The 25,715-nt window shown below is 44.3% G+C and overlaps 1 protein-coding gene across 1 annotated transcript in view; it reads right to left on the minus strand.

Moving 5' to 3' along the window:
* Positions 1 to 25,715, minus strand: part of FANCI (FA complementation group I) — a 55,289-nt gene that overhangs the window by 28,420 nt on the left and 1,154 nt on the right. The window contains exons 2-14 of the mRNA XM_079763990.1: positions 25,155 to 25,257; positions 21,790 to 21,862; positions 18,569 to 18,699; positions 17,553 to 17,709; positions 17,418 to 17,475; positions 15,342 to 15,383; positions 14,872 to 14,995; positions 13,263 to 13,348; positions 10,622 to 10,748; positions 8,381 to 8,473; positions 5,971 to 6,107; positions 3,950 to 4,130; positions 1,204 to 1,291 (exon numbers count right to left, since the gene is read on the minus strand). Of these exons, the coding sequence (XP_079620116.1) occupies positions 1,204 to 1,291; positions 3,950 to 4,130; positions 5,971 to 6,107; positions 8,381 to 8,473; positions 10,622 to 10,748; positions 13,263 to 13,348; positions 14,872 to 14,995; positions 15,342 to 15,383; positions 17,418 to 17,475; positions 17,553 to 17,709; positions 18,569 to 18,699; positions 21,790 to 21,862; positions 25,155 to 25,238 (1,381 nt within the window). The 5' untranslated portion in view covers positions 25,239 to 25,257. The remainder of the gene's footprint in view (positions 1 to 1,203; positions 1,292 to 3,949; positions 4,131 to 5,970; positions 6,108 to 8,380; positions 8,474 to 10,621; positions 10,749 to 13,262; positions 13,349 to 14,871; positions 14,996 to 15,341; positions 15,384 to 17,417; positions 17,476 to 17,552; positions 17,710 to 18,568; positions 18,700 to 21,789; positions 21,863 to 25,154; positions 25,258 to 25,715) is intronic.

Below are 25,715 nucleotides of genomic sequence, written 5' to 3' on the forward strand. Positions count from 1 at the left end.
TTTCGTGCACCAGGCCTCTAGTATACATATATAAAAAGAATGGGAGAATTTAGATATGAGTGTATTGGAGAAGATAAGAAAGAATTCCAGCTTCTGGGACTTGGAGAGCCAGGCCTCAAATAGAAATAGCGGCAATAAAAAGGGGCACTTGTTTGAAGGAAACTCTCTTGCATTTGAGATATAAGGGAAAACATACTAAATGGAAAACCCAGCAGGAATGAAAGCAATGAGCTGCGGAAAGAGGGCAGTCTAGACATGAAGACTTGGGAGCCGTGCCCATGAAAACAACTGAAATCATGGAAACAGGAATGACATGCATAAGCAAGAAGACATACAAAGAGGAACAGGCGTCTGCTTCCCACCATGATGAAGTAACAGTGAGCTATCCTCCAACTTTCAACAACCAAATGGACAAATGATATCAAACTGCAATGTTCAGACAGCAGACAAAGGCAGCACAGGACAACGGTCCCTGAGGAAGGGAAGTAACCAGTGAGCCTTCTCACCGCCCCACCCACAGAGAGGGAGACCTGGACCCACGGTCCTCCTGAGGGACAGGGGCGGAGCTGAGGGTCAGGACAGCCTAGAGTTCACGGCAGAGGACGAGGCGGCAGAGGGCTGCATGGAATGAGCCCTGGCGACGTGCCAGTGCGCAGGGCTAGAATGGGAGTCCATGGGGGCAGCAGGACAGCACTCGTGACAATTACTATACAAACAGACAAGGCTGATGCAAGGTCAGAGCTTCTCGTTGGTTATATGCGCCTTCCTTTCTGGACAACCACAGACAACATGAATGGACTTAATGTTTTACTGACATTATAATAAAAGACTGCACGAAACTACTGTTAACTTCTTTTTTATATATATGCACTTCTAATCCTCACTCAAGGTTATTTTTCCATTGATTTTAGAGAAAGTGGAAGAGAGAGGGAGAGAAACATCGATGTGAGGGAAACACATCGACTGGTTACTTCCCACAGGCGCCCTGACCAGGGCCTGGGCTGGGGAGGAGCCTGCAACCGAGGTACGTGCCCTCGACCAGACCGGGGACCCTTCGGTCTGCAGGTCGACACTATCCACTGAGCCAAACCGGCCAGGGCTGTTAATTTTTTTATCGCTAATTTTCCCCCCATGATCAAAACATGATGACACTGAAATGAAAATATTCCTGAGAACTTTAACCACCTTTCCCAAGTTCCATACCTAAGAAATGGCTGATGGGAGAGGATGCTCTGGTAACAACCCTGTTGAGGACCTGCTCCAGAATTTCCTGTCTGATCATCTCATGGATCTAAAAGAACAGAAGAACCAATAAAATACTCCTTGGTGACTTTCAGCTCACAATTGCATCCATGCATGTTAGGCAGAATGAAGGACAGTCTGGATATGGATAAAACTTCAGTGTTTATTTCAAAGACAGATATGAGAATCACGTGAAAGACAGGATCCCTCAACCCCACCCTCAAACAACCATGTTTAGGAACCTACAGAGAGATCCCTACAATGAAAATGAACCTACAATGAAAATGTTGCTACATATAAAGTTCAACATCAAACAGGAATGACTGCACTTGGGTATCCATCACATGCCACCATCCACATTGCTGACAGTATGCACATTTAAAAAAAATATTTTTATTGACTTCAGAGAGGAAGGGAGAGAGAGAGAGATTGAAACAACAATGATGAGAGAGAATCATTGATCAGCTGCCGCCTGCACGCCCGCTACTGGAGATGGAGCCCATATGGGGCATGTGCCCTTGACTGGGAATCGAACCCGGGACCCTTCAGCCCACAGGCCGATGCTCCATCCACTCAACCAAACCAGCCAGGTTTATGCACATTTAATGGAAAATGTATAAACCCACAGAAATGTCTGAAAACCTAAAAACACCTTCACCAGTTTCTGGAAGTGCAATGGTTGCCTTAAAAAGGACTTGTTAGGAATTTTAGTTAAATTTCTTCCCCGAACTGGGTTATTTGAGGTATAGAGTAATAATGAGATTATTAGTAGTAAATTATATGCTCTAGAGATGCCGTGACAAAGCCAACATCTATCTATGTGAAATCAAATGGAACCTCCCTAGTTTTAAAGAAGATTAAAAATGGAAACTATTAAAGGCTCTTATTCTTAAAGTGCTTTTTAATCCAATTACTATTAATAAGAGTCATTTATATCATCTAACATACAACTCTCAAGGGCTATTCTATGACTTTCACTTCATAGTTCCAGAGAAGGACACTAGATTAACATTTCAATTAGTATCAAATGGCCCTAGCTGGTTTGGCTCAGTGGATAGAGTGTCAGCCTGCGAACTGAAAGGTCCCAGGTTCAATTCTGGTCAAGGGCACATGCCCGGGTTGTGAACTCAATCCCCAGTGGGGGACTTGCAGGAGGTAGCCAATCCATGATTCTCTCTCATCATGGATGTTTCTCTCTCTCTCTCCCTCTTCCTTCCTTTCTGAAATCAATTTTAAAAAAACATTTAGTATCAAATAATTTCAGCCCACACTTTTGGCGTGTAGCCTCATTTAACAACTGCATGTCAAGAAGATGACTTAGATGCCCTGGCCAGTGTTGCTCAGTGGTTAGAGTGCCAGCCCTCACACCAAAGGGTCAGGGGTTCAATTCCCAGTCAAGAGCACAAACCTGAGCTACAGATTTGATCCCCAACCCTGGTCGGGGCGTATGCAGGAGGCAATTAATCCATGTGTCTCTCTAACATCAAAGTTTCTCTCTCTTTCTCTTATCATCCCTCACTCCCTTCCACTCTCTCTACAAAGTAATGGAAAAATATTCTAGGGTGAAGATTAAAAAGAAAAAGAAAAACAAAGAAGATGACTTAGAGGAATCACTTGCAAAGCAACATTTCTAGCCTCAGATAAGATCCAGCTTTCTTTTTTTACTCGAAAGAAAATGTATTTTTCAAAGCTGATTCAGAAATTAAGACTGAGACAATAGTCATCATATAGTAACGAGTTTAAAAAAGGTAAATTCCCCGTTTTGGTTCTTCAACAACAACTAATAAGCATGATTCTTCAAGCCTGATAATCTACAGCAATGTAAAAGACTATTTTTTTTTTTTTTTAAAGAAATAGCATTAAGCCGAAACCGGTTTGGCTCAGTGGATAGAGCGTTGGCCTGCGGACTCAAGGGTCCCAGGTTCGATTCCGGTCAAGGGCATGTGCCTTGGTTGTGGGCACGTCCCCAGTAGAGGGTGTGCAAGAGGCAGCTGATGGATGTTTCTCTCTCATCGATGTTTCTGGCTCTCTATCCCTCTCTCTTCCTCTCTGTAAAAAATCAATAAAATATATTTTAAAAAAAAGAAAAGAAATAGCATTAAAAAAACACTCAGAAATGATTTACTGCTGGAGGAAACCAAGGGAAATCTAATATATATTCATACTTCTCTTTTTTAAAATATATCTATCGATTTCAGAGAGGAAGAGAGGAGAGATAGAAACATCAATGATGAGAGAGAATCATTGATCAGCTGCCTCCTGCACACCCCACACTGGGGATCGAGTTGCAACCCAGGCATGTGCCCTTGGCCAGAATCGAACCTGGGACCCTTCAGTCCGCAGGCTGATGCTCTATCCACTGAGCCAAGCTGGCTAGGGCCATATATTCATACTTCTAAACAATTATCAGAGGTGGGGGCGGGCTTGAGGGGGTAAATGAGGGAGAAAATGGGTCATATGTAATATTTTCAACAAAAAAGATTTATTTTAAAAAAGGAATTATCAGAATGAAAAATTAGGATGAAAAATTCATATAAAAGATGAGAAAGTAAGTATTCCATTAAACTAGAACTGTAATGTTTCAATTACTACCCCAATCTATTCCCGAAACTCAAATTTCCTGTCCTCCAAACTCCAGGCAAACATCACGCCCCACTTATAATATCGTTTAATGAAATTAGGAAGAGTTGCCAAGCTAGAGTCTTACCTTAAAAGTTTCCAACAGGATGGTACCTCCCAGCTTACACGCATGCTGGTTTGGTGTTCTCCAAAGACCTGGGCTGGTTTCAATAGCTTTTCCATCAACAACCTTCTTTGGCCCATATGAATCCATTAAAATGAAACCGAACTGGACCAGGCCCTGAGTAACATGATCCCAACTATGGACACTGCAAGAAAACAACGCTTAGTTAAAAGGAGAAGCGGAGTGAAACACCTTCCCTTTATCTTCGTTGCCATGTCACACAGTTCCCAAACTTGATCCGATAACAATAACCAAGAGCCTTCACCTGAACCGTTTCTTCTCATGCATCCTTATGGTATACAGCATCCTCCTCCACCTGCTTCTCCAATACCTGCTATGTCCCCACTTTATGCCAAGAAGTGAGCCATGACCAGACAGCCCTGAGCTGACATGTGTGAACAGAGGATCCTGGGCCTGAGAGGCAGAGCTGCTCTCGGGGAGGATGGCGACACGCTGTTGGACATGGAACCACACGCCCAGAAGATCAGCCCTCAGCACATCTACCGCTCTCAGATCAGAGCTAGACTGTGCTAGGTAGGTGCGGCCCTCCCAAACTAACAGGGAACACCAGAAACAGTAAGGGGACAAGCAATAATCACCAAATACGAGAAAAAAAGGCCTCGAAAGAGAAGCACCAAATTAATTGAATAGAACTAATACCTGAGGAAAAAGGTTATTGGAACACAGGGGAGATTTTAAAAGTTTAAAGAATATCCTTAGAGAAACCTATATATATAAAAACCTAAGCGACCAAATGACCAGTCGCTATGATGCGCACTGACCACCAGGGGGCAGACGCTCAATGCAGGAGCTGCACCCTGGTGGCCAGTGCGCTCCCACAGCCAACTTCCCACAGCCAGCCAACCTCCCACAATCCCTCCCCGCAGACGACTAACCTCCCGCCAGATGGCCGCCCCAACTGGGACTGGGCAAGATGGCCCCGATTGGCCCTGATTGCTGGCCAAGCCAAGGGACCCCACCAGTGCACTTATTTGTGCACCAGGCCTCTAGTAATAATATACCGTATTTTCCGGTGTATAAGATGACCTTTTAACCCAGGAAAATCTTCTCAAAAGTCGGGGGTCTTATATGCTGGAAAATACGGTAACCCACCCATCATTTGGCAATAACTCACTTTAATTCTAAATTGTAAATATCGTATTTTCCGGTGAATAAAACCCCCAACTTTTGAGAAGATTTTCCTGGGTTAAAAGGTCGTCTTATACACCGGAAAATACGGTAATAGCATGGCCCTAGCCAGTTTGGCTCAGTGGGTAGAGTGTCGGCCTGCGGACTGAAAGGTCCCAGGTTCGATTCTGGTCAAGGGCATGTACCTTGGTTGCAGGCTCCTCCCAGGCCCAAGCCCTGGTCAGGGTGTGTGCAGGAGGCAACCAATTGATGTGTTTCTCTCATATCGATATTTCTCTCTGTTTCTCCTACTCTCCCTAAAAATCAATGGAAAAATATCCTCGGATGAAAAAAAAAAAAAAGAATACAATAACATGAAACAAAAAGAAACTGTTATAAAAGAAACTAGAAATTTTGGAAATGAAAAACATGATTGCTGGAGTGAAAAACCCAATCGATGGACTGACGTGTAAAATGGACAGAGCTGAAGAACAAATTAATTTGAAGAAAGAGCTAAGGGATTTTTGTAGAACTTCACATAAAAAGACAATATGAAAAGCATGGAAGAAAAATTGAGATATGGCACAGAGATCAAGAAATTCCAATAGCGAATGGGAGAGAACAGAGAGAAAGGGAAAGGGGTTACTCAAAGAAAATAAAAGGAAAAAACATCCGCATTTAGGGAAGACAGGACTTCTTACAGTGCAAGGGCACACCAATATGAACCAGTAATACGTTAAAAAGGAACGTACACAAACATGTCAGCAGTTTTCTCTGATGGGCCATAGGTATGGCACCACACATTTTCTCACACCGAACAACTGAGGAACCTACTAAGGTGTGGCTCATGAACTCACCTGTTCTTTACCACTTCCAAGATCATGGTTGAAACACAGGACGGATGAGGGACTAGATTCTGAAGAAATTTTGAACCTTGGAGAAGCTGGAGATCCTTAAAGCTTTTAAAAACTGAAGCCTTTAAAAGGTCAAACACCTAATATAATGAAAGAAATTGGAAAATGAAGCAAAAAATGATGTTCACTGCCAGAGAATCATAACCTTGTCATAGTTCCTACTTGCTGCTCTACTCATATCCCCATGACAACTGTTTCACTAGATGAGTACGACATAAAAATTATGACTTTCAGTGGGAACTTAAGAGACAGGCCTTCCCACAAGTAGAGAACACGTGAGAAAAAAGGGCAAAGAATTTTATCCTTGCAAATAACCTATTCACCATTATTTCAACTTGATCAGGGATAATTTCTTGGAAAGCTAATCCTATATTCTATATAATAAAGAGGTAATATGCCAAATGAACATCACTCCATCACACAAGATGGCCGCCCCCATGTGGTCAAAGATGGCCAGCAGGGGAGGGAAGTTGAGAGGGACCAGGCCCGCAAGGGAGGGCAGTTGTGGGCGACCAGGCCTGCAGGGGAGGGCAGTTAGGGGTGACTGGGCCAGCAGAGGAGGGCAGTTGGGGGCGACCAGGACTGCGGGGAAGGGCAGTTAGGGGTGACCGGGCTGGCAGGGGAGGGCAGTTGGGGGGGGACCCAGGCCTGCAGGGGAGGGCAACTGGGGGGGAACCCAGGCCTGCAAGGGGAGGGCCAGGCCTGCAGGGAAGGACAGTTAAGGGCGACCAGGCCGGCAGGGGAGGGCAGTTAGGGGCATTCGGGCCAGCAGGGGAGCAGTTAGGCGTTGATCAGGCTGGCAGGGGAATGGTTAGGGAGTGATCAGGCTGGCAGGCAGAAGCGGTTAGGGGCAATCAGGCAGGAAGGCAGTTGGGAACCAGCAGTCCTGGATTGTGAGAGGGATGTCCAACTGCCCGTTTAGGCCCGATCCCATTTAGGCAGTTGGACATCTCTTGAGGGGTCCCAGATTGGAGAAGGTGCAGGCTGGGCTGAGTGACACCCCCTCCCCGTGCACGAATTTCATGCACCAGGCCTCTAGTCTATACACACACACACACACACACACACACACACACACACACACACAAAAGCCTAAGCGACTGTTGCAACCCAAACAACCGAACAGACGACCGAACAGGCTGCGTAGGGCAACCAGGCCGGCTGGGGGGTGAGGGCCAACTGAATGACTAAGCAGCAGGCTGAGTGGGGTGACCAGGCCGGCAGGGGGGTTAGTGAGGGACGACCAAGCGACTAAGCAGCAGGCTGTGTGGGGCAATGAGGCCAGCAGGGGGGTTAGTGAGGGATGACCAAATGATTGAGCAGCAGGCTGTGTGGGGCAACCAGGGTGGCAGGTGGGGCAGTTGGGGGTGACCAGGCCAGCGGGGGGGGAGCAGTTGGGGTGACCAGGCCATCACGGGGGGCAGTTAAGGGTGATCAGGCAGGCAGGCAGGTGAGCAGTTAGCAGTCAGTGGTCCCAGATTGTGAGAGAGATGTCTGACTGCCAATCCCCCTAAACTGGCAGTCAGACATCATGCGAGGGGTCCTAGATTGGAGAGGGTGAGGCTGGGCTGAGGGGAACCCCTCACCCCCCGCCGTGCACGAATTTTGTGCACCAGGCCTCTAGGTCCTATATAATAAAAGGCTAATGTGCAAATTGTCCCCTCGACCAGGAATTCAACCAGGGGTTGGGGCTGGCTGGCCAACTGTCCATGGCCCCTCCCTCTGGCCGGCCCAGCCCTGATCCTCTTGATTGGGGCGGGGCCGGCCAGACCCCACCCATGCAGGAATTCATGCACCGGGCCTCTACTAGAACATAATAGACCATAATAGAACTGCAGAACACCCAGCTAACCTTCCCATCCTTACCACCTGTACTGTGTGATGTTTCCATTTTTATTCACCTATCTTACCAAACAATAGCAAATAGAGGTATAAACCAAGTACCTGAAGAAAAGTCTTCAAGCAACCCCCAGACAACAGTGTGGGCCTACATGTCTCTTTTTATTGCTGTTAATCCTCACCTGAGGATATTTTTCCATAGAGAAGGTGGAAGGGACAGAGAGAGACACACACACACATCAACTGGTGCCTCCTGCACAAAGCTCTGGGATCAAGGCTGAAACCGAGGTACACGCCTTTGACTGGAATTGAACCTGGGACCCTTCAGTCCAAGGGCCGACGCTCTATCTACTAAGCCCAATTGGCTAGGGCCCTACATGTCTTACAGAGGAATTTGCTGCTGGCAGGACTGAGGTGGAATTGTTTAGGAAAGGATAATAAAAAACAACAACACAGGCTCTTGAACTCCTTATCAGCTATAGAAGGAACCAAAAAGTCATTAATAAATAAATACCTGCTCCTCAAACCTTTGTATTCTTGCTATAGAGAGCAGGAGGGCAATGCTGAAGGGGCATATATTATTACTGAAATCTCCTTGCTGTCCTGCCTAGAACAGATAAACAAAAAAGAAGTCATTACTTACATCTTAAAAGTGTAACACAGCCTACTTTAAAAAAAAAGGTCCTTAAATACATCAGAAACCTGTATGTCAGAGCTAAACCTATAAAACTTTTGGAAGAAAACAGCAGAAAATCTTTAAGAACCTCGATTAGGCAAAAATTGTCTTCTACACAATACCAAAAGCAAAATTTATGTAAGAAAAAAAAATAAATTGGTCATTATAAAAATTCAGAACTTTTTTGTGCTTCAAAAGATACCACTAAGAAAATTAAAAGACAAGCCATAGACTAGGACAGTGGTCGGCAAACTCATTAGTTAACAGAGCCAAATATCAACAGTACAACGGTTGAAATTTCTTTGGAGAGCCAAATTTTTTAAACTTAAACTTCTTCTAACGCCACTTCTTCAAAATAGACTAGCCCAGGCCGTGGTATTTTGTGGAAGAGCCACACTCAAGGGGCCAAAGAGCTGCATGTGGCTCGTGAGCCGCAGTTTGCCGACCACGAGACTAGGAAAAATACGTGCTACTCATATATACGATAAAGGGCTTGTACCCAGAATATACAAAGAATTCTTCAAACTCAGTATGGCTCACTTTAATGCACTGAGTACATTGAATTTAAAAAGGTTCATGAGTACATAATGATACTCCCCCAAAAAATTAGAAGGCAAAAGGAAGGCTCTTTGCACAGAAAAAAGGCAATCAATAATGCAGAAAAACCATTTTAATTTTCATTCTACCATTTTGCAACTCCCAGCATAATTACTGACGTAGGCCACGAATCCTCAGTACGTAAGACAAAAACTACGTGTGAAAGGCTGATGAGGACGAGGACCGTCACATGATCTCAAATTATGAGTGATCCCATGGATGACTTTCGAATTATAAAAGGAAACATGTATCTTCACAAATGAAGAAAACTGATGGCAGTTGTCTGAAGCAGAAGATTTAGCATCACCAGCAGTTCACAGCCTGCTACCATGAGCCTTCGGATGTAACGCAATGGCACAGAGGTTGGCAAACGACAGCCTGCAGGCCAAACCCAGCCTGTTTTTGTACAGCCCACGAGCTACAACTCGTTTTTACGTTTTTAAATTGTGGAGGGAGAAAAATATCAAAGGAATATTTCATGATGCATGAAAATTAAATAAAATTCAAATTTCAGTGCCATTATAGAGTTTCACTGGCTCACAGCCATACTCATTCGTTTATGTGTAAATCTAGGTGAAAGGTAGACAGATGTTTGTCCTGCTAAAGTATTTCAACTTTTCTGTGGATTAAACATTTCAAAACAAAATGTTAGGGAAAAACAGGTCCTTCATCTGTATACTACCTTTCTTTTAAAGAGTTTGTAATACTTAGAATTTTTATCTTAGTACTTCACAAATATTTAATGAATGACTTAGCTTCACAAAACCTCAAATATACTAGAAATAGGCAATATCCTTAATTCATAAAAGGGGAAACAGTTCAGGGTTGACATTAACGTAAGATACTAGTGGAGTTAAGATAAAAATTTCAGTTCCTTGCTGAACAGTTCCCATCTTTCTTTTTAAATTTTTTAAAAATATACTTTTATTGATTTCAGGGAGGAAGAGATAGATAGAAACATCAATGATGAGAATCATTGATCGGCTGCCTCCTGCACGCCCCACACTGGGGGTCGAGCCCGAAACCTGGGCATGTGCCCTGACCAGGAATCGACCTGTGACCTCCTGGTTCATAGGTCGAAGCTCAACCACTGAGCCATGCTGGCCGGACTTTTTCTTTTCAAACACTACAACATTTAAGGAATGGCTTTCACCAGTTAACTGCTACGATATTGTGAATCTAATTAAAAAAAGATCCGCCGCTTGCGTCATAGACGCTTAGGGCATACAAATGGTTAAAATGGAACTTGCTTACCAGTGTGGTGACATCATATATTTTCAAAGTCAAAAAAGAGATCCTCTACCAAGCATGTCAAACTTGTGGCCCGCCGGCCGCGAGTTTGACATGCTTGCTCTATACCCAGGCTCATTCTGCAGTCTCTCTCCTTGCTTCCTTCCTGTCACTAACTGGCATAGAAGGGGCCTGAGCTCAGACATCCCTGCTTCACAGAGATCCCGGGTCACCTCAAGAGTCTGCCCCTACCTTTAAGTGTTTCAGGAGTTCTCTGCCGAGTTCACAGTCCAATGTCATGGCAAACACAATGTGGAGAATAACGGTGCCTTCCACGTGACGAAGTTCACCTGACGGCACGGTAATGAGATCCAAGAGCCTGCAAGATTCAGCAGAAAAGTAAGAAGAGACAGCAGGGGAGATTCTACGACGAACAAGTGGACCAACGCGGGCTGAACGCATGGTCGCTGGAGGAAGGCAGCAAGTACCAAGATTCCACCGCCTCGTTCTCTGCTCCCTTTTGCAACAAAACTTCCTGAAAAGTGTCTACAGTCATTATTTCCACTTCTTTACCTCTTCCCAGTTCAACACAATTCATTTAGGCTGTCCCCTCCCAATTCCCCACCCCCAATGCCACTGACTAGTATTGCAAGGGTTCCAAATGAACCCTCTGCTGCCAAAACCAATCATCAAGTCCCATATTAAAGCCTCGGCCAATCCCACAGAGCCGACCACTTCTTTCTTTTTCTTTTTTTTTTTTTAAATATATTTTATTGATTTTTTACAGAGAGGAAGAGAGAGGGATAGAGAGTTAGAAACATCTATGAGAGAGAAACATCGATCAGCTGCCTCTTGCACACCCCCTACTGGGGATGTGCCCGCAACCAAGGTACATGCCCTTGACCGGAATCGAACCTGGGACCCTTGAGTCCGCAGTCCGACGCTCTATCCACTGAGCCAAACCGGTTTCGGCTGACCACTTCTTTCTTGACATAGTTTCTTCTCTGAGGTTCTGGGGCATTGCATTGTCACAGACCGCTGATCTATTTATTTTTTTTTCCTGGTTCACCCTCCATTTACTTACTTATTTACTTAACATTTTCATTGATTTCAGAGAGGAAGAAGGAGGGAGAAGAAGAGAGAAAGAGAAACATTAATGATGAGAGAGAATCATTGATCGGCTGTCTCCTGCACGCCCCACACTGGGGATCGAGCCCACAACCCGGACATGTGCCCTGACCAGGAATCGAACTGTGGCCTCCTGGTTCATAGGTCGACGCTCAACCCCTGAGCCACGCCAGCTGAGCTCACCCTCCTTTTAAATGGTGGGATGCCTCTGGGCTCAGTATTCGGTTTCTTTCTCTTCTTCTCACACTTTCCCTAGGTCAGTGGTCGGCAAACTGCGGCTCGCGAGCTGTGGTTTGCTGCTCTGTTGACCAATGAGTTTGCCGACCACTGCCTTAGGGAAAAACACTTAAAAAACATTTTAATAATGTACTAATGTCTTTAACCTGAAGTCAAAGCTTCTGGGTAATGGTAATGCCTTACGCAGTGGTCGGCAAACTCATTAGTCAACAGAGCGGCAAACAGCAGCTCGCAAGCGGCAGTTTGCCAACCACTGCCCTAGGTGACCCCATCTGGTCCCTCCCAACCTCTATCTCCACTCTGGCCTCTCCCTGTAATACAAGACTGCCTGCTAAACACCTCCGTATGGAATGCTAACATACACCTCAAACTCAACAGAGTCACAGATGAACTTATTTCCCCCGAAACCTATTTTTCTGTCAGTCTTTCCTGAGTATCCAAATAACTGCAGGTTACTCTAGAGCAGAGGCAGTAGGCTGCAACAGGATTAAGAGTGTGAATGCTAGCCCCAGCTGGGTAGCTCACTTGGTTAGAGCACTGTCCCGATATACCAAGGCTGTGAGTTTGATCCCCAGCCAGGGCACATACAAGAAGCAACTAATGAATGCATAAATAAATGGAAGAATAAATTGATATCCTTTCTCTCTCTCTCTCTCTTTTTCTCTCTCTCTCTCTCCTTTCCTCCCTCTCAAATTAATAATTTAAAAAAAGAGTGTGAATTCTACAGCCAAGTCGCCTGGATTCAAACCCAGCTCCACCACGCCCTGGCTATATAATCTTGAGAAATTTCTCAATTTCTCGGTGCCGTGGTTTCTACACCCAAAAAATAGAAACAAAATAAGGTTGTTGTGAGGTTTAAAGTGCTTAAACAGCACGTGGCACAGACAAGCACTTACAAATACTTGCTGTAAAAAAAATCCCTTTTCAGACATGCCATGCTGTTTCCTGCCTTTGTACTAACTGTTTCACTAACTTAAAATGTTCTTTTCCCCGATCTACATATTGTGGCTCTTACCAGTCAGTTAAGATAGCAGCTTCGCAGAGAGGTCTCCCTGACTACCCAACACCCCAACACAATGCTTTGATAGTGGCTATGCTGCCACCATCACATCATCCATTTGAATTAGATGCACTTCCCACTCTAATATTTTTCTCATTTTCGTTCTCTTCTCACTAAAATTTAAGCTCCACAAGAGCGGGGGCCTTGCCTGACTGACTGGCTCACCACTGCAGGCTCAGGACCACACATTCCTGGCACAGAGGAGACACTTAATAATAAATAGCTTTTAAACTTACAACTTACAGAACAGTTATTGCTATTTTCCCGGAAAGGTGCAAATGAAAAGAGCTGAGGAGGATGCACGGTTCTTTTAACTTTGTTACTGGGCAGCTAGGAGAGGGTTAGGGAAGCTGTGGGCTCGGAGGTGGAGGCAGGGACCGGAAGGTTAGATAACAGTGAAGTAGCTAAAATGCACAATGAGACGATACATCTATAAAAGTGGTTTTGTTTCTAAACTGTATTACTCACTCATCACCACTCTGTTCCTCTTTGTGCTGCTTATCTAGCTCGTTGAAGAAAGCTATGATGCCTTCCAAAACCCTCTTTCTGCTTCCCTGAAAAAATACAAAACAGGCAAGATCAGCAAGCTGAACTTTTCAGCTTAAAGGCTTCTCAAGGATAAATTTAAATAAACAAATTACAACCTAGAGTCACAGTAAGAATTTATGAATACGGAATATTTTCATGTTAAAATTGGGTTTAAAATACATCTTTTTTAAAAAAATTGTTTCTATTGAAACAGCCTACGTGCCTATCAGCAGGTGAGTGGATTAAAAAACTGTGGTACATCTACACAATGGAATATTACACTGCTATAAAAAAGGAACTTTTACCATTTGCAACACAAGGATGGACCTGGAGAGCATTATGCTAAGCGAAATAAGCCAGTCAGAGAATAAATATCACATGATCTCACTCATTTGTGGAATATGATGAACACAGACTGATGAACAAAAATGGATCCAGAGACAGAGAAGCACCAAACAGACTGTCAAACCTCAGAGGGAAAGCAGGGGAGGGTGGAGCAGGGGAGGGGAGGGTTAGAGATCAACCAAAGGACTTGTATGCATGCATATTAGCATAACCAATGGACACGGACACTGGGGTGGTGGGGGCTTGTTCTGGGGAGTGAGAGTGGCCAGGGAGGGGTCAATGGGGGAAAAAGGAGGCATATGTAATACTTTAAACCAGTGGTTGCCAACCGCGGACCACTGGTGGTCTGTGAGGTCCAAAAGGTTGCAACCGCTGCTTTAAACAATAAAAAAAGACATTAATAAAAAAATAAAAAGATAAAGTTTCCATTGATTTTTTTTTTAGAGAGAGGAAAGGAACAGAGATATAGAAGCATCTCTCTTTTTTAAAATGTTTTTATTGATTTCAGAGAGGAAGGGAGAAACATTAATGATGAGAGAGAAATTGACCAGCTGCCTCCTGCACGCCCCACACTGGGGATGGAGCCCACATCCCAGGCATGTGCTCTGACTGGGAATCGAACCGTGACCTCTGGTTCATGGCTCAACCACTGAACCATACCGGCCGGGCTAAAATACATCTTTTTTTTTTCTTTTCTTTTTTTTTAAATACATCTTAATGCCAGACTTAAGGGGCCTATAGCCCACCCTTTCTGAGATCTGTATTCCTTTTACTACCACACACCAAACATCCTGACAAGCCGTTTTCCTGGGCTGAGGACCATGACCTTTTTACTAGATCAAATCACCGAACATGGCATGAAAGCAACCATGGCCCAGCAGGTACATCAAGGGTAAGAATAAGCTGAAGGGCCCTGACTGGACATCCCACTGGAGTTAAAAAAAAGAAACAATGCAACCCAGCCAGTGTGGCTCAGTGGTTGAGCATCACCGACCTATGAACCAGGAGGTCACTGGTTCGATTCCTGGTCAGGGCACATGCCCGGGTTGTGGGCTCCATCCCCAGTGTGGGGCGTGCAGGAGGCGGCCGATCCATGATTTTCTTTCATCATTGATGTTTCTCTCTCTCTCTCCCTCGCCTTTCCTCTCTGAAATCAATATTTAAAAAAGAAAAGAAAACAAACGAAACAATGCTGTCCTCCTACCTTTGAGGAGAGAATCAGCAGCTGATAGACCAAAGGCGGTATTTCCTGCAGGTTCAGCTTGGAGAACATCTTGAACACTTTTTCCATCACGAGTTCTATCTCTTCAGCAGTCAGAGGCACATCCCTGTGGAGCAAAGATTCTAAGGGCCAGAGCCTGATCACGCCACAGCCTAATGGGGGAGATACTAGAATATTATAATGCCCCTTTTGCATTGTCTCCAACAGAGAACCTTAAAGGAAACCAAGAACCTTACCTAAGCGAAGTCGCCTTGGAAAAAAATCATAAACTTATACTTTAAGAAAGCAAATAAAGCAAAAAAAAAAAAAGAGTAGGGGGAAATCCTGTAACAGAAAACACAGGTATCAATACTGTCACTGGGGAAAGAGTGGGTGTGAGCTGCTACATTCCAGCTTGTAGCAGGGGAGCTCACACGCAGGACAGGAGGAGAAGAGGGAAGGACGATGCTTACTTGAACATGGAGGTGAGCTGAATCACGTATCGCTGATCCCATCTGGTTAAAGATAATGATGAAGAAGATGTCAGTTCATCGCATTTTAACTTATAAAATTAGTAAGGAGGGGGAAATTAGGGCCGTTTCTAGCGTGATTTGGTACCACTGGGAAACAAGATCAAAGAGATATGCCGAAACCGGTTTGGCTCAGTGGATAGAGCGTCGGCCTTCGGACTCAAGGGTCCCAGGTTCGATTCCGGTCAAGGGCGTGTACCTTGGTTGCGGGCACATCCCCAGTAGGGGGTGTGCAAGAGGCAGCTGATCGATGTTTCTCTCTCATCGATGTTTCTAACTCTCTCTCCCTCTCCCTTCCTTTCTGTAAAAAATCAATAAAATATATTAAAAAAAAAAAAAAAAGGTCAAAGAGATAACATGTAAAACTATGAAACAAATGCTTTTAACCTAGCAGACTGGCAAGCAATCGAAGTCTGATGATAGTCAATGCTGGTGAGATTGTGGGGAAGAAACCCTGCTCACCTGCTGTTTTAGGGAGTGTACACTGACATAGCCCTCCTGGGAAGATAAGACTCCCCAACTCCCCAACTTTAAAGGTGCACATAATACTCAGGTGAGGATTTAAAAACAAAAAAAGATGCACATAAGCACAGACCCACCCAACTCTCTATTAGAAAGATACCCCCCTCTACATGCTTGTAACAGTCACCCAGATAAATATGTTCACTGCAGCACTTGTTGTAATTGCAAAAGGGTATTGATCAAATATTATTGGGGGGGGGGGGGGATCTAGCAATTGGATATTAGCCAAATAGACTACTGTGGAACTATTAAAAAAAGATGTAAAAAAATGATGTAGTTTTATACACAGACATGAACAGAAGTGGGATATGAATAATTCAATGTGTACTGAATAAGATCCTTTGTGTAATTAAAAACAAATGAATCAGCCCAGCCAGTGTGGCTCAGTAGTTGAGCGTTAACCTATGAACCAGGAGGCTGCAGTTCAATTCTCGGTCAGGGGCACGCAGAGGCAGCCAATCAGTGCTTCTCTCTCAACATTATGTTTCTCTCTCTCCCTCTCCCTTCCTCTCTGCAATCAATGAAAATATACTTAAAAACAAATGAATCAACAGATAAATATACATGTGCTGATATACCTGCCTAAAATCATTTATGTAAAAGGTCTTATACAAGGAACTATAAAAGTGGTCATCTTTGGTTTAGATAATGTTGGATATTTCCTTCTGGTTCTTTTTAATATACCTAACTGTAATCATAGTTTTCTGTAACTATCATTCACTGACTATACAGTGAAGGCTTTTCATCTTCAATGTATGACTTTATACATTTTACTCTTAATGGGTATAAATTTCATGTCTCTATTACTTTATGATTAAGTTGATCACAAATTTCTTTGTTGAACATATCCATGTATGAGAATTTTCTTTTATGTTGGACTCTTTTCTTAGGGTAATTCCCGTATTTCTGGGTTTGAAGATATAAACATCACTTACATATTCCACTCCCTCAAAAACAAATAAATAAAAGATATAGCAGAAGGGTGATTTCGCAGCCTTAGGGATCTTAGGACTCCAAATAATACTGGTGGACTAAATTGCTGTGTTAAGATGGACAGTCAAATAAATAGAAATTATATGTGTAATCTTAGAAAAAAATGTAATAAATAATCTCTCAAAAATGCATCACAGACTAAGTGATTTTATACAAGTGGCACATTATAAATGAACTAAAATATTCAGTGACATGAATTCCTAGAACCAATGGGAATTCTTCCTTCCTTTAAATATATTTTTACTGATTTCAGAGAGGAAGGGAAAGGGAGAGAGATAGAAACATCAATGATGAGAGAATCATCGATTGGCTGCCTACTGCATGCCCATCACTGGGGATGGAGCCCGAAACCCGGGTGTATGCCCTTGACCAGAATGGAACCCGGGACCTTTCAGTCCACAGGCCGATGCTCTATCCACTGAGCCAAACCGGCTATGGCAGGAATTCTTTCTTTTAACCCTTACAGTCCTGAGAAAGTTCTACACGTTAATGAGAAAGACTCACCGGCCAGAACAGAGGGTGCTGATCAACTGCTTCTTACATTCTTCCCCACTCAGTTCATCTAGAAATGCAAATACACTGAGAAGTAAATTTGATTACATGAATAGAGAAAAGCCACTAAAATGGGAAGAAAATTACCTTTTCCACACACCAGATTTCCCTTTTTGGTAACAAGGGCCGTGAGAATGATGGGTAATAACTCCAAAGATTTTCCATTCGTTAGGCTGCCCTCTGTGATTGCAGCAATAAACTCATTGGCTAATTCTACCAACGATGGTCCTGGGAAACAGTGGACCTAATGTTCATGGGATAAAAAAAAATAATAAAAAATTAAACAGAAATCCAAATGTTTGCTATCTCTTTCCAAGAAATAGAGTCTTTTGCTGAATTAACAGAACTGGCAATGAAACCAGACTGGTACAAACTTATCCTTATAAAGGATTGCACTAGCTCGTTTGTCTCAGTGGATAAAGCGTCAGCATGCAGACTGAAGGGTCCAGGATTTGATTCTGGTCAAGATCACATAGCTGGGTTGTGGGCTAGATGGCCAGGAAGGAGCATGCAGGAGGTAGCCAATCAATGATTCTCTCTCATCATTGATGTTTCTATCTCTCCCTCTCCCTTCCTCTCTGAAATCAATTAAAAAAAAAAAATTAAGCCCTAGCCAGTTTGGCTCAGTAGATAGAGCATCGGCCTGCAAACTGCAAGGTCCCAGGTTTGATTCCGGTCAAGGACACATGCCTGGGTTGTGGGCTCGATCCCCAGTGAGGGACTTGCAGGAGGCAGCCGATCCATGATTCTCTCTCATCATGGACGTTTCTATCTCTGTCTCCCTCTTCCTTCCTCTCTGAAATCAATAAAAATATATTTAAAAAGATTGCAAAGGTCAGAATCCTCCACCAGTTCCCTATGTTTTAAAACATGCCAGCTCTTCAAAGAGATACACGTCCGTGACACCAGAAATGTAGCGGAAACGCCCAGAAGGTCTATGGCCCATCCATCACCTATTTTGTCCTTTAACCGTTTCCATTCATAAACAGCACCTGTGCCAGGTTTGGCACATCTGTCTTCCCTCCCTCAGCAAACGACAACAGATGCCCACCCCACCCCCCAAATCTACCCAGAACCAGAAGTGAGTATGCGTCCCAGCTCACCTCCAGCATCAGCAATCCGATGATCTCAGAGGCTGTTTCTTTCTGCAAATCCCCCGACTCCACCAGCTGGGTGCAGCAGGTGTATATCTTACGTCTCCTGAGAGCGCCAGCTTCCTCGGAGCAGGGGGAGCCTGGTTTTAAAAAGAGGTACAGAAACAAAAGGAAGAAAGGCTTACAAGGTTGAAGGGTAAATAAACAGGAAAAAACACACAGCTTTGTAGTTTAACACAGAAAAAGAATGATCAAAATATTGATTACTGTGGTGCTTAGAAGAGAAATGTTGAGAAGTTTTGAAAAAGTAACTTAGGCAGTTGGCTGAAAATGTCATCTTTCTTCTTCCACCTAGATCATTAATTTTTTAAAAATATTTTATTGATTTTCTTACAGAGAGGAAGAAAGAGGGATAGAGAGTTTGAAACATCGATGAGAGAGAAACATCGATCAGCTGCCTCCTACACACCCCCTCCTGAGGATGTGCCCGCAACCAAGGTACATGCCCTTGACCGGAATCGAACCTGGGACCCTTGAGTCTGCACGCCGACGCTCTATCCACTGAGCCAAACCAGTTAGGGCTATCATTAATTTTTAAAAGAATTAAAAACTATTGGACACTTTCCTGGGTCCATAACCCAAATTAAATGTCTTTAACATACTTCAAAATATCAGCACTGGGTGATGTCAGAGTAATAAAGATCTTGGAAGATTCTTTCCTCCAGAAAAGCAGAAAGAGAACACTGACAAAAATAGTGAAAACCAACTTGTTCAGAACTCTGGAAATTAACCAGAGACATCTAACCATCCAGGGAATATTTAAGAAAAACAGCAGAATCTCAGGGAGAACAGCGAGTTTGGCATTTAATATCCACTCATTCCCATCCCCCTGCCTTCCACAAGCTCAGGAGTCTTTAAAAGCCAACAGCTCCAGCCAGGCTGGCGTGGCTCAGAGGTTGAGCATTGACCTACGAATCAGGAGGTCAAGGTTCGAGTCCCCAAGAGGGCACATGCCAGGGTTGCGGGCTCGATCCCCAGTGTGAAGCGTGCAGGAGTCAGCCGATCAATGATTCTTTCTCATCACTGACGTTTCTCTCTCCCTCTCCCTTCCACTATGAAATCAGTAAAAATGTATTTTTTTTTTTTTTTAATTTAAAGCCAACAGCTCCACAGTCACAATAAAAGCCAACAGCCCCTGGGAGGTGACAGTGAAGGGGTACAGAGTTTCTGTTCGGGACTATAAAAATACTCTAAAATTCATTGTGGTGATGGACATGCAACTCTGTGACTATACCAAAAGCCAATGAATTGAACATTTTAAATGGATGAATTGTATGATATGTCAATTATATCTCAATTTTAAAAAAAAACAACTAAACACTTTAGAAGGGTAAATTTTCTATTATGTGCAATATATCTCAACTTTTTAAAATGTCATCTTAACTACTGGTCTTTTATATAATCAATGAATTAAAATGATTAGGAGGGCCCTGGCTTGTTTGGCTCAATGGATAGAGCGTTGGCCTGCAAACTGAAAGGTCCCAGGTTCGATTCCGGTCAAGGGCACATGCCCGGGTTGTGGGCTCCATCCCCAGTGGGGGACTTGCAGGAGGCAGCCGATCCATGATTCTCTCTCATCATGGATGTTTCTATCTCCCTCTCCCTTCTTTTCTGAAATCAGTAAAAATATATTTTAAAAACAAGTAAAATAAAATGATTAGGAAGTAGTTTCCACAAGTACTCGATAACCCATGCTACTTTTAAATGAGGCTTTCCAAGTCTGTATTTTTAAATAAGATGAAAATAGGTGGGAGCTATAATAATCTTCCTCAGGTTTGTCTGTCCAGGAAAAAAAATTACTCTCCTTTCTTTCACTTAACCTCCTTTTCTCTGATATTTCTACGAAATAGTCATTTAACAAGTTTCTATAAAGGTTAACTCAACCAATTTTGACAGTTTTTTCATGCATAGGAAGATGTGTATTTATTTATTTACTAGAGGCCTGGCGCATGAAATTCGTGCACTGGGGAGGGAGGTGTCCCTCAGCCCAGCCTGTACCCTCTCGCAGTCTGGGACCCCTCAGGGGATGTCCGATACCCCTGGGGGGGATCGGGCCTAAGCCGGCAGTCAGACATCCCTCTCGCAGTCCAGGGCTCTCGCAGTCCAGGACCCCTCGCTCCTTACCGCCCGCCTGCAACTTGAGGCGGGAGAGGCCACCACCGCTGCACTTGCCAGCTGTGAGCCCAGCTTCTGACTGAGTGGCACTCCCCCTGAGGGAGCACACTGACTATCAGGGGGCAGCTCCTACATTGAGCGTCTGCCCCCTGGTGGTCAGTGCACATCATAGTGACCAGTCGTTCCACCATTTGGTTGATTTGCATATTAGGGTTTTATTATATAGAAGAATCTTTTAAATCCTCACCTGAGGATATTTTTCCATTGATTTTTAGAGCGGAAGGGGGAGAAACAGAAACATCAATGTGAGAGAGACACATCAATTGGTTGCTCCCGCACTTGCCCTGACTAGGGCTGATGATCGAGCCTGCAACCAAGGTACCTGCCCTGGACTAGAATCGAACCCGTGACCCTTCAGTCTGTGGGCCGATGCTCTATCCACTGAGCCACACCAGCCAGGGCAGGAAAATGCGTTTTTAGACCTTTGCAGCCCAGATCCAATTTACTTGAGAGGGGAAGAAAACTAAACCAAGTTAAAATGCACTGCTAAGAGTATAAAGCCACTTTTTTTTTTTTTTTTTGGCCTTGTAGAATGTTATTCCACCACAATTTTAAAAATCACTCTGAGTCACAATCTGCAAAAAAAATGTAGAACTGGCCCTTTTTCAAAATATGGAAACAAATATACCCTGCTGGAAATTAGGAATCTCTATATCCCATTTCATTCAATCCCAGAACTCTTAGCCCCTTAAGCAGACCAGACACTAACCACTGCTACTATCTTCTCCACCATTTGAAAAGCACAAGTAAACCAAAGTGACTTTATGAAATGCACCCCAAACCAGCCATACAACCTCAGGCAGCCATTGCAACCCCCTTCAGCAAAATCACTGACATCCACAAGAGACTTGCTGCTTTAGTTGATTCCGTAAAATCTCCCAGATGCAGCCAAGTCTCAGTGGGGCTGCAAACAGCATGAAAAAGAGCAATATGCGCCCCAAGTAAACAGCTCTACCAATGAAGCAAGGGAGACGGGAGGGCCTTCGTATCGTTACCTCTGAAGATGGCTCTCAGGAGGGCTCCAACAGCTCTGCCTTTCACCGCCTGGTTCTGAAGGAGATTAGCTAGCTGCGATCAGAGAGAGAAAAGACTACAAGTCTCTGGCAACAACTTTTTTTTAAAAAAAATATATATTTTATTGATTTTTTTACAGAGAGGAAAGGAGAGGGATAGACAGTTAGAAACATCGATGAGAGAGAAACATCGATCAGCCACCTCCTGCACACCCCCTACTGGGGATGTGCCCGCAACCAAGGTACATGCCCTTGACCGGAATCGAACCTGGGACCCTTCAGTCCGCAGGCCGATGCTTTAGCCACTGAGCCAAACCGGTTAGGGCAAGGCAACAACTTCTTTACCCCAACGCCCTAATCTCCCAACATGAAAAAATCCATCTGTCAGGTTCAAGGCCTTCTGAGACTCCAGGGGTTAGAAATAACATATTTATTTAGGTAGACCAGGGCAGATTTTCACATGACACTGGGTTTTCAAGACTAAACTTCAGCCCTAGCCGGTTTGGCTCAGTGGGTAGAGCGTTGGCCTGTGGACTGAAGGGTCCTGGGTTTGATTCCAGTCAAGGGCACATGCCCAGGTTATGGGCTTGATCCCCAGTAGGGGGCATGCAGGAGGCAGCTGATCCATGATTCTCTCTCATCGGTTTCTCTCTCCCTCTCCCTTCCTCTCTGAAGTCAATCTACACTAATAAAAGAGAAATATGCAAAGTGACCATCACTTCGCAACGACCCACCAGCCAATCAGGAGCGAGTATGCAAATTAATCAGACAAAGATGGCAGCACCTCCCGCTACCCCCCGCCACTCTGGGCCTCTGGGCAGCATGCATGCAGGCGCGGAGCAGCCAGGCGGGGCAGGACGCCTGCTATGAGGGGGAGGGCGGGGGGCAGGGGGAGCTACAGGAGCGGTGCTCCGGCCGGAGCAAAGACTGAAGGCTCCAGCCGGAGCGAAGGCCTGGGTCCCGGGTGCTGGAGGAAAGCCGGTGCAGGCAGCCAGGGGAGGGGAGGCCTATTGCATGAATCTTCGTGCAACGGGCCTCTAGTTAAAAAAAAAAAGAGAGACTGAACTTTATTCATACTGATAGTGGGGAAGGGCATGTAATGAGAATAGAGCCACAGTTGTCTAATAATTATTCACCTCACTAACTACAGACAAGAAGTTTTCTTGCAGACCCTAGGAAACCAGAGGATGAAACAAGGCTGTAAAAAGATAAGATACCTCGATGGGTCCATGACTCAGAAAAGAAATACATTTTGAGGACAGACCAAGGACAGGACACACTTGGACTTGGTTGCTGTGCCCGGACCCTGACCCCCTCCGAGAGTTTTTCTCAGGAACGCTGACCATTCTCCGGTCCCAGGCACGAGCTGAGCTGTTTGTAACATCATAGAAGACTAGCTGACTTATCGGACTCTGAGCTCCTGAAGGCTGGAGTGTCAGAGCAGAATTTCCAGGGTGACCGACTGCTCTCCCCATACTGCAGGCATTATTGGAATAAACACGCATATATGAGTCACCCCTGTCTCTGCTCAATTTGGCTCAAGTAGTGACAGGCGGCCTCGGACCCACTGTGTTCGGTTTCAATACTACAAACATTTATAGAGCGCTCAGTCAGCACTAGGTACTGAGCTATGTTCTTGGGGATACACATTCAACAGGTATTTTGAGCAAGTTCTTTTCCCTAGGCACGAGGGATACAAGGATGATCAAGAGGGTCATGATCATCTGACTCAAAGAGTTTACAGTAGAGCAGGAGGGGAAAGAATGACAGAAAAATTTTGGGGAAAAAAAAAATTGTAAAGGGAATAAATTGAAAGCTGAGATAGACAATACCTGAGGAAAGGGAGATGATTTCAGCTAGAGTAGGCTAATCTTTTTTTTAATATATATTTTTATTGATTTCAGAGAGGAAGGGAGAGGAAGAGAGAGATAGAAACATCAATGACGAGAGGGAATCATTGATTGGCTGCCTCCTGCACATCGGTCCAAGCCTGCAACCCAGGCATGTGACCTTGATGGGAATCAAACCCAGGACCCTTTAGTCTGCAGGCCGACACTCTATCCACTGAGCCACACTGGCCAGGGCAGAGTAGGCTAATCTTAAGGAGGGATTCTTCTCCATGCAGGAATCTGAATAGGCTGAGATCTATTATTACAAAAAAAGTAGATCAGGAGAAGAAGTATAGGAACAATCAACAGCCTAACGTAAGGTAATTATTAACCCATTTTATAATCACATACTTATTGAAGACATGGTGGTATTCTCTTACTAATAATTTCGAAATATTTTACTGCTTATGAATTTTTTTTAATATATATTTTTATTGGTTTCAGAGAGGAGAGGAGAGGGAGACAGAGATAGAAACATTGATGAGAGAGAATCACTGATTGGCTGCCTCCTGCACACCCCACAATGGGGATCAAGTCTGAAACCTGGGCATGTGCCCTTGACCGGAATCGAACCTGGGACCCTTCAGTCCACAGGTCGGCGCTCTATCCACTGAGCCAAACCAGGTAGGGCTCCTGCTTATGAATTTATCTTCTCTAGGGAAAAATAAAGAGGAAGGAAGAGCACCAATAGGCAAACCTAATACCTTAATAACTACCATCTGGGTATTATCTTCATATTGGATTGTTCTAAGAACCATAAAAGTGTACTAATTTGCTCATAATACACACAGCTGCATAAATATTATTTGCTGCTATAGAGTTGTATGAATGTACACAAATGCCCTCCAGTTGTCCACTTCTCTTCCTCGTTTCTTAACCTCCATGAGCTGTAACCATACAAATCCTCATCCCCTAAGGAGAGTGGGGAGGAGATGGAGTGCCGGGGCGAACGCTCTAACACAGGGGTCCTCAAACTTTTTAAACAGGGGGCCAGTTCACTGTCCCTCAGACCGTTGGAGGGCCGGACTATGATTTTTAAAAAAAACTATGAACAAATTCCTATGCACACTGCACATATCTTATTTTGAAGTAAAAAAACAAAACGGGCCGAAACCGGTTTGGCTCAGTGGATAGAGCATCGGCCTGCGGACTCAAAGGTCCCGGGTTCGATTCCAGTCAAGGGCATGTACCTTGGTTGCGGGCACATCCCAGTAGGGGGTGTGCAGGAGGCAGCTGATGGATATTTCTCTCTCATCGATGTTTCTAACTCTCTATCCCTCTCTCTTCCTCTCTGTAAAAAATCAATAAAATATATTTAAAAAAAAAAAAAAAAAACGGCAAAAACACCCGCATGTGGCCCGCGGGCCATAGTTTGAGGACGCCTGCTCTAACACGTCCTTGGAACCTGTCGTCGGGCCTGACATTTGCTTTTGGGGGAACACGCTTTCCCGTACTCACGTCCTCTTCCTTCAGGGTCTGAAGAAAGGCCTGCAGTCTGTCTGCTGTCTTTTCAGCTGCAAGGGACAGAATTTTCTGGTCCATCGTTGCACATATCAGGGCACTGAAAGGCAAACGTGTCAGCGCTGAGGAAACTTCCAGAAGCAAACAAGATTTCTTTTTTTTTTTCCCCCTTCCCTATCTGTTAACTGAGTATTTCACAGATATTATGGACAACATACAGAGGATATGCTACAGCTTGAGGACTAACTCGTACTTGTTAGGTGATTCTTAGCCAAACAAAATCATCTCAAGAATTCCCTCGAGCCCTGACTGGTTTGGCTCAGTGGATAGAGCGTCGGCCTGCGGACTGAAGGGTCCCGGGTTCAATTCCAGTCAAGGGCATGTACCTTGGATGCAGGCACATCCCCAGTAAGGGGTGTGCCGGAGGCAGCTGATCGATGTTTCTCTCTCATCGATGTTTCAAACTCTCTATCCCTCTCCCTTCCTCTCTGTAAAAAATCAATAAAATATATATTTTTTTAAGTTAAAAAAAAAAAGAATTCCCTCGAATGTCCTTAC

This window comes from Cnephaeus nilssonii (assembly GCF_951640355.1).
Source record: "Cnephaeus nilssonii genome assembly, chromosome: 24".
In the NCBI taxonomy this organism is placed as follows: domain Eukaryota; kingdom Metazoa; phylum Chordata; class Mammalia; order Chiroptera; family Vespertilionidae; genus Cnephaeus; species Cnephaeus nilssonii.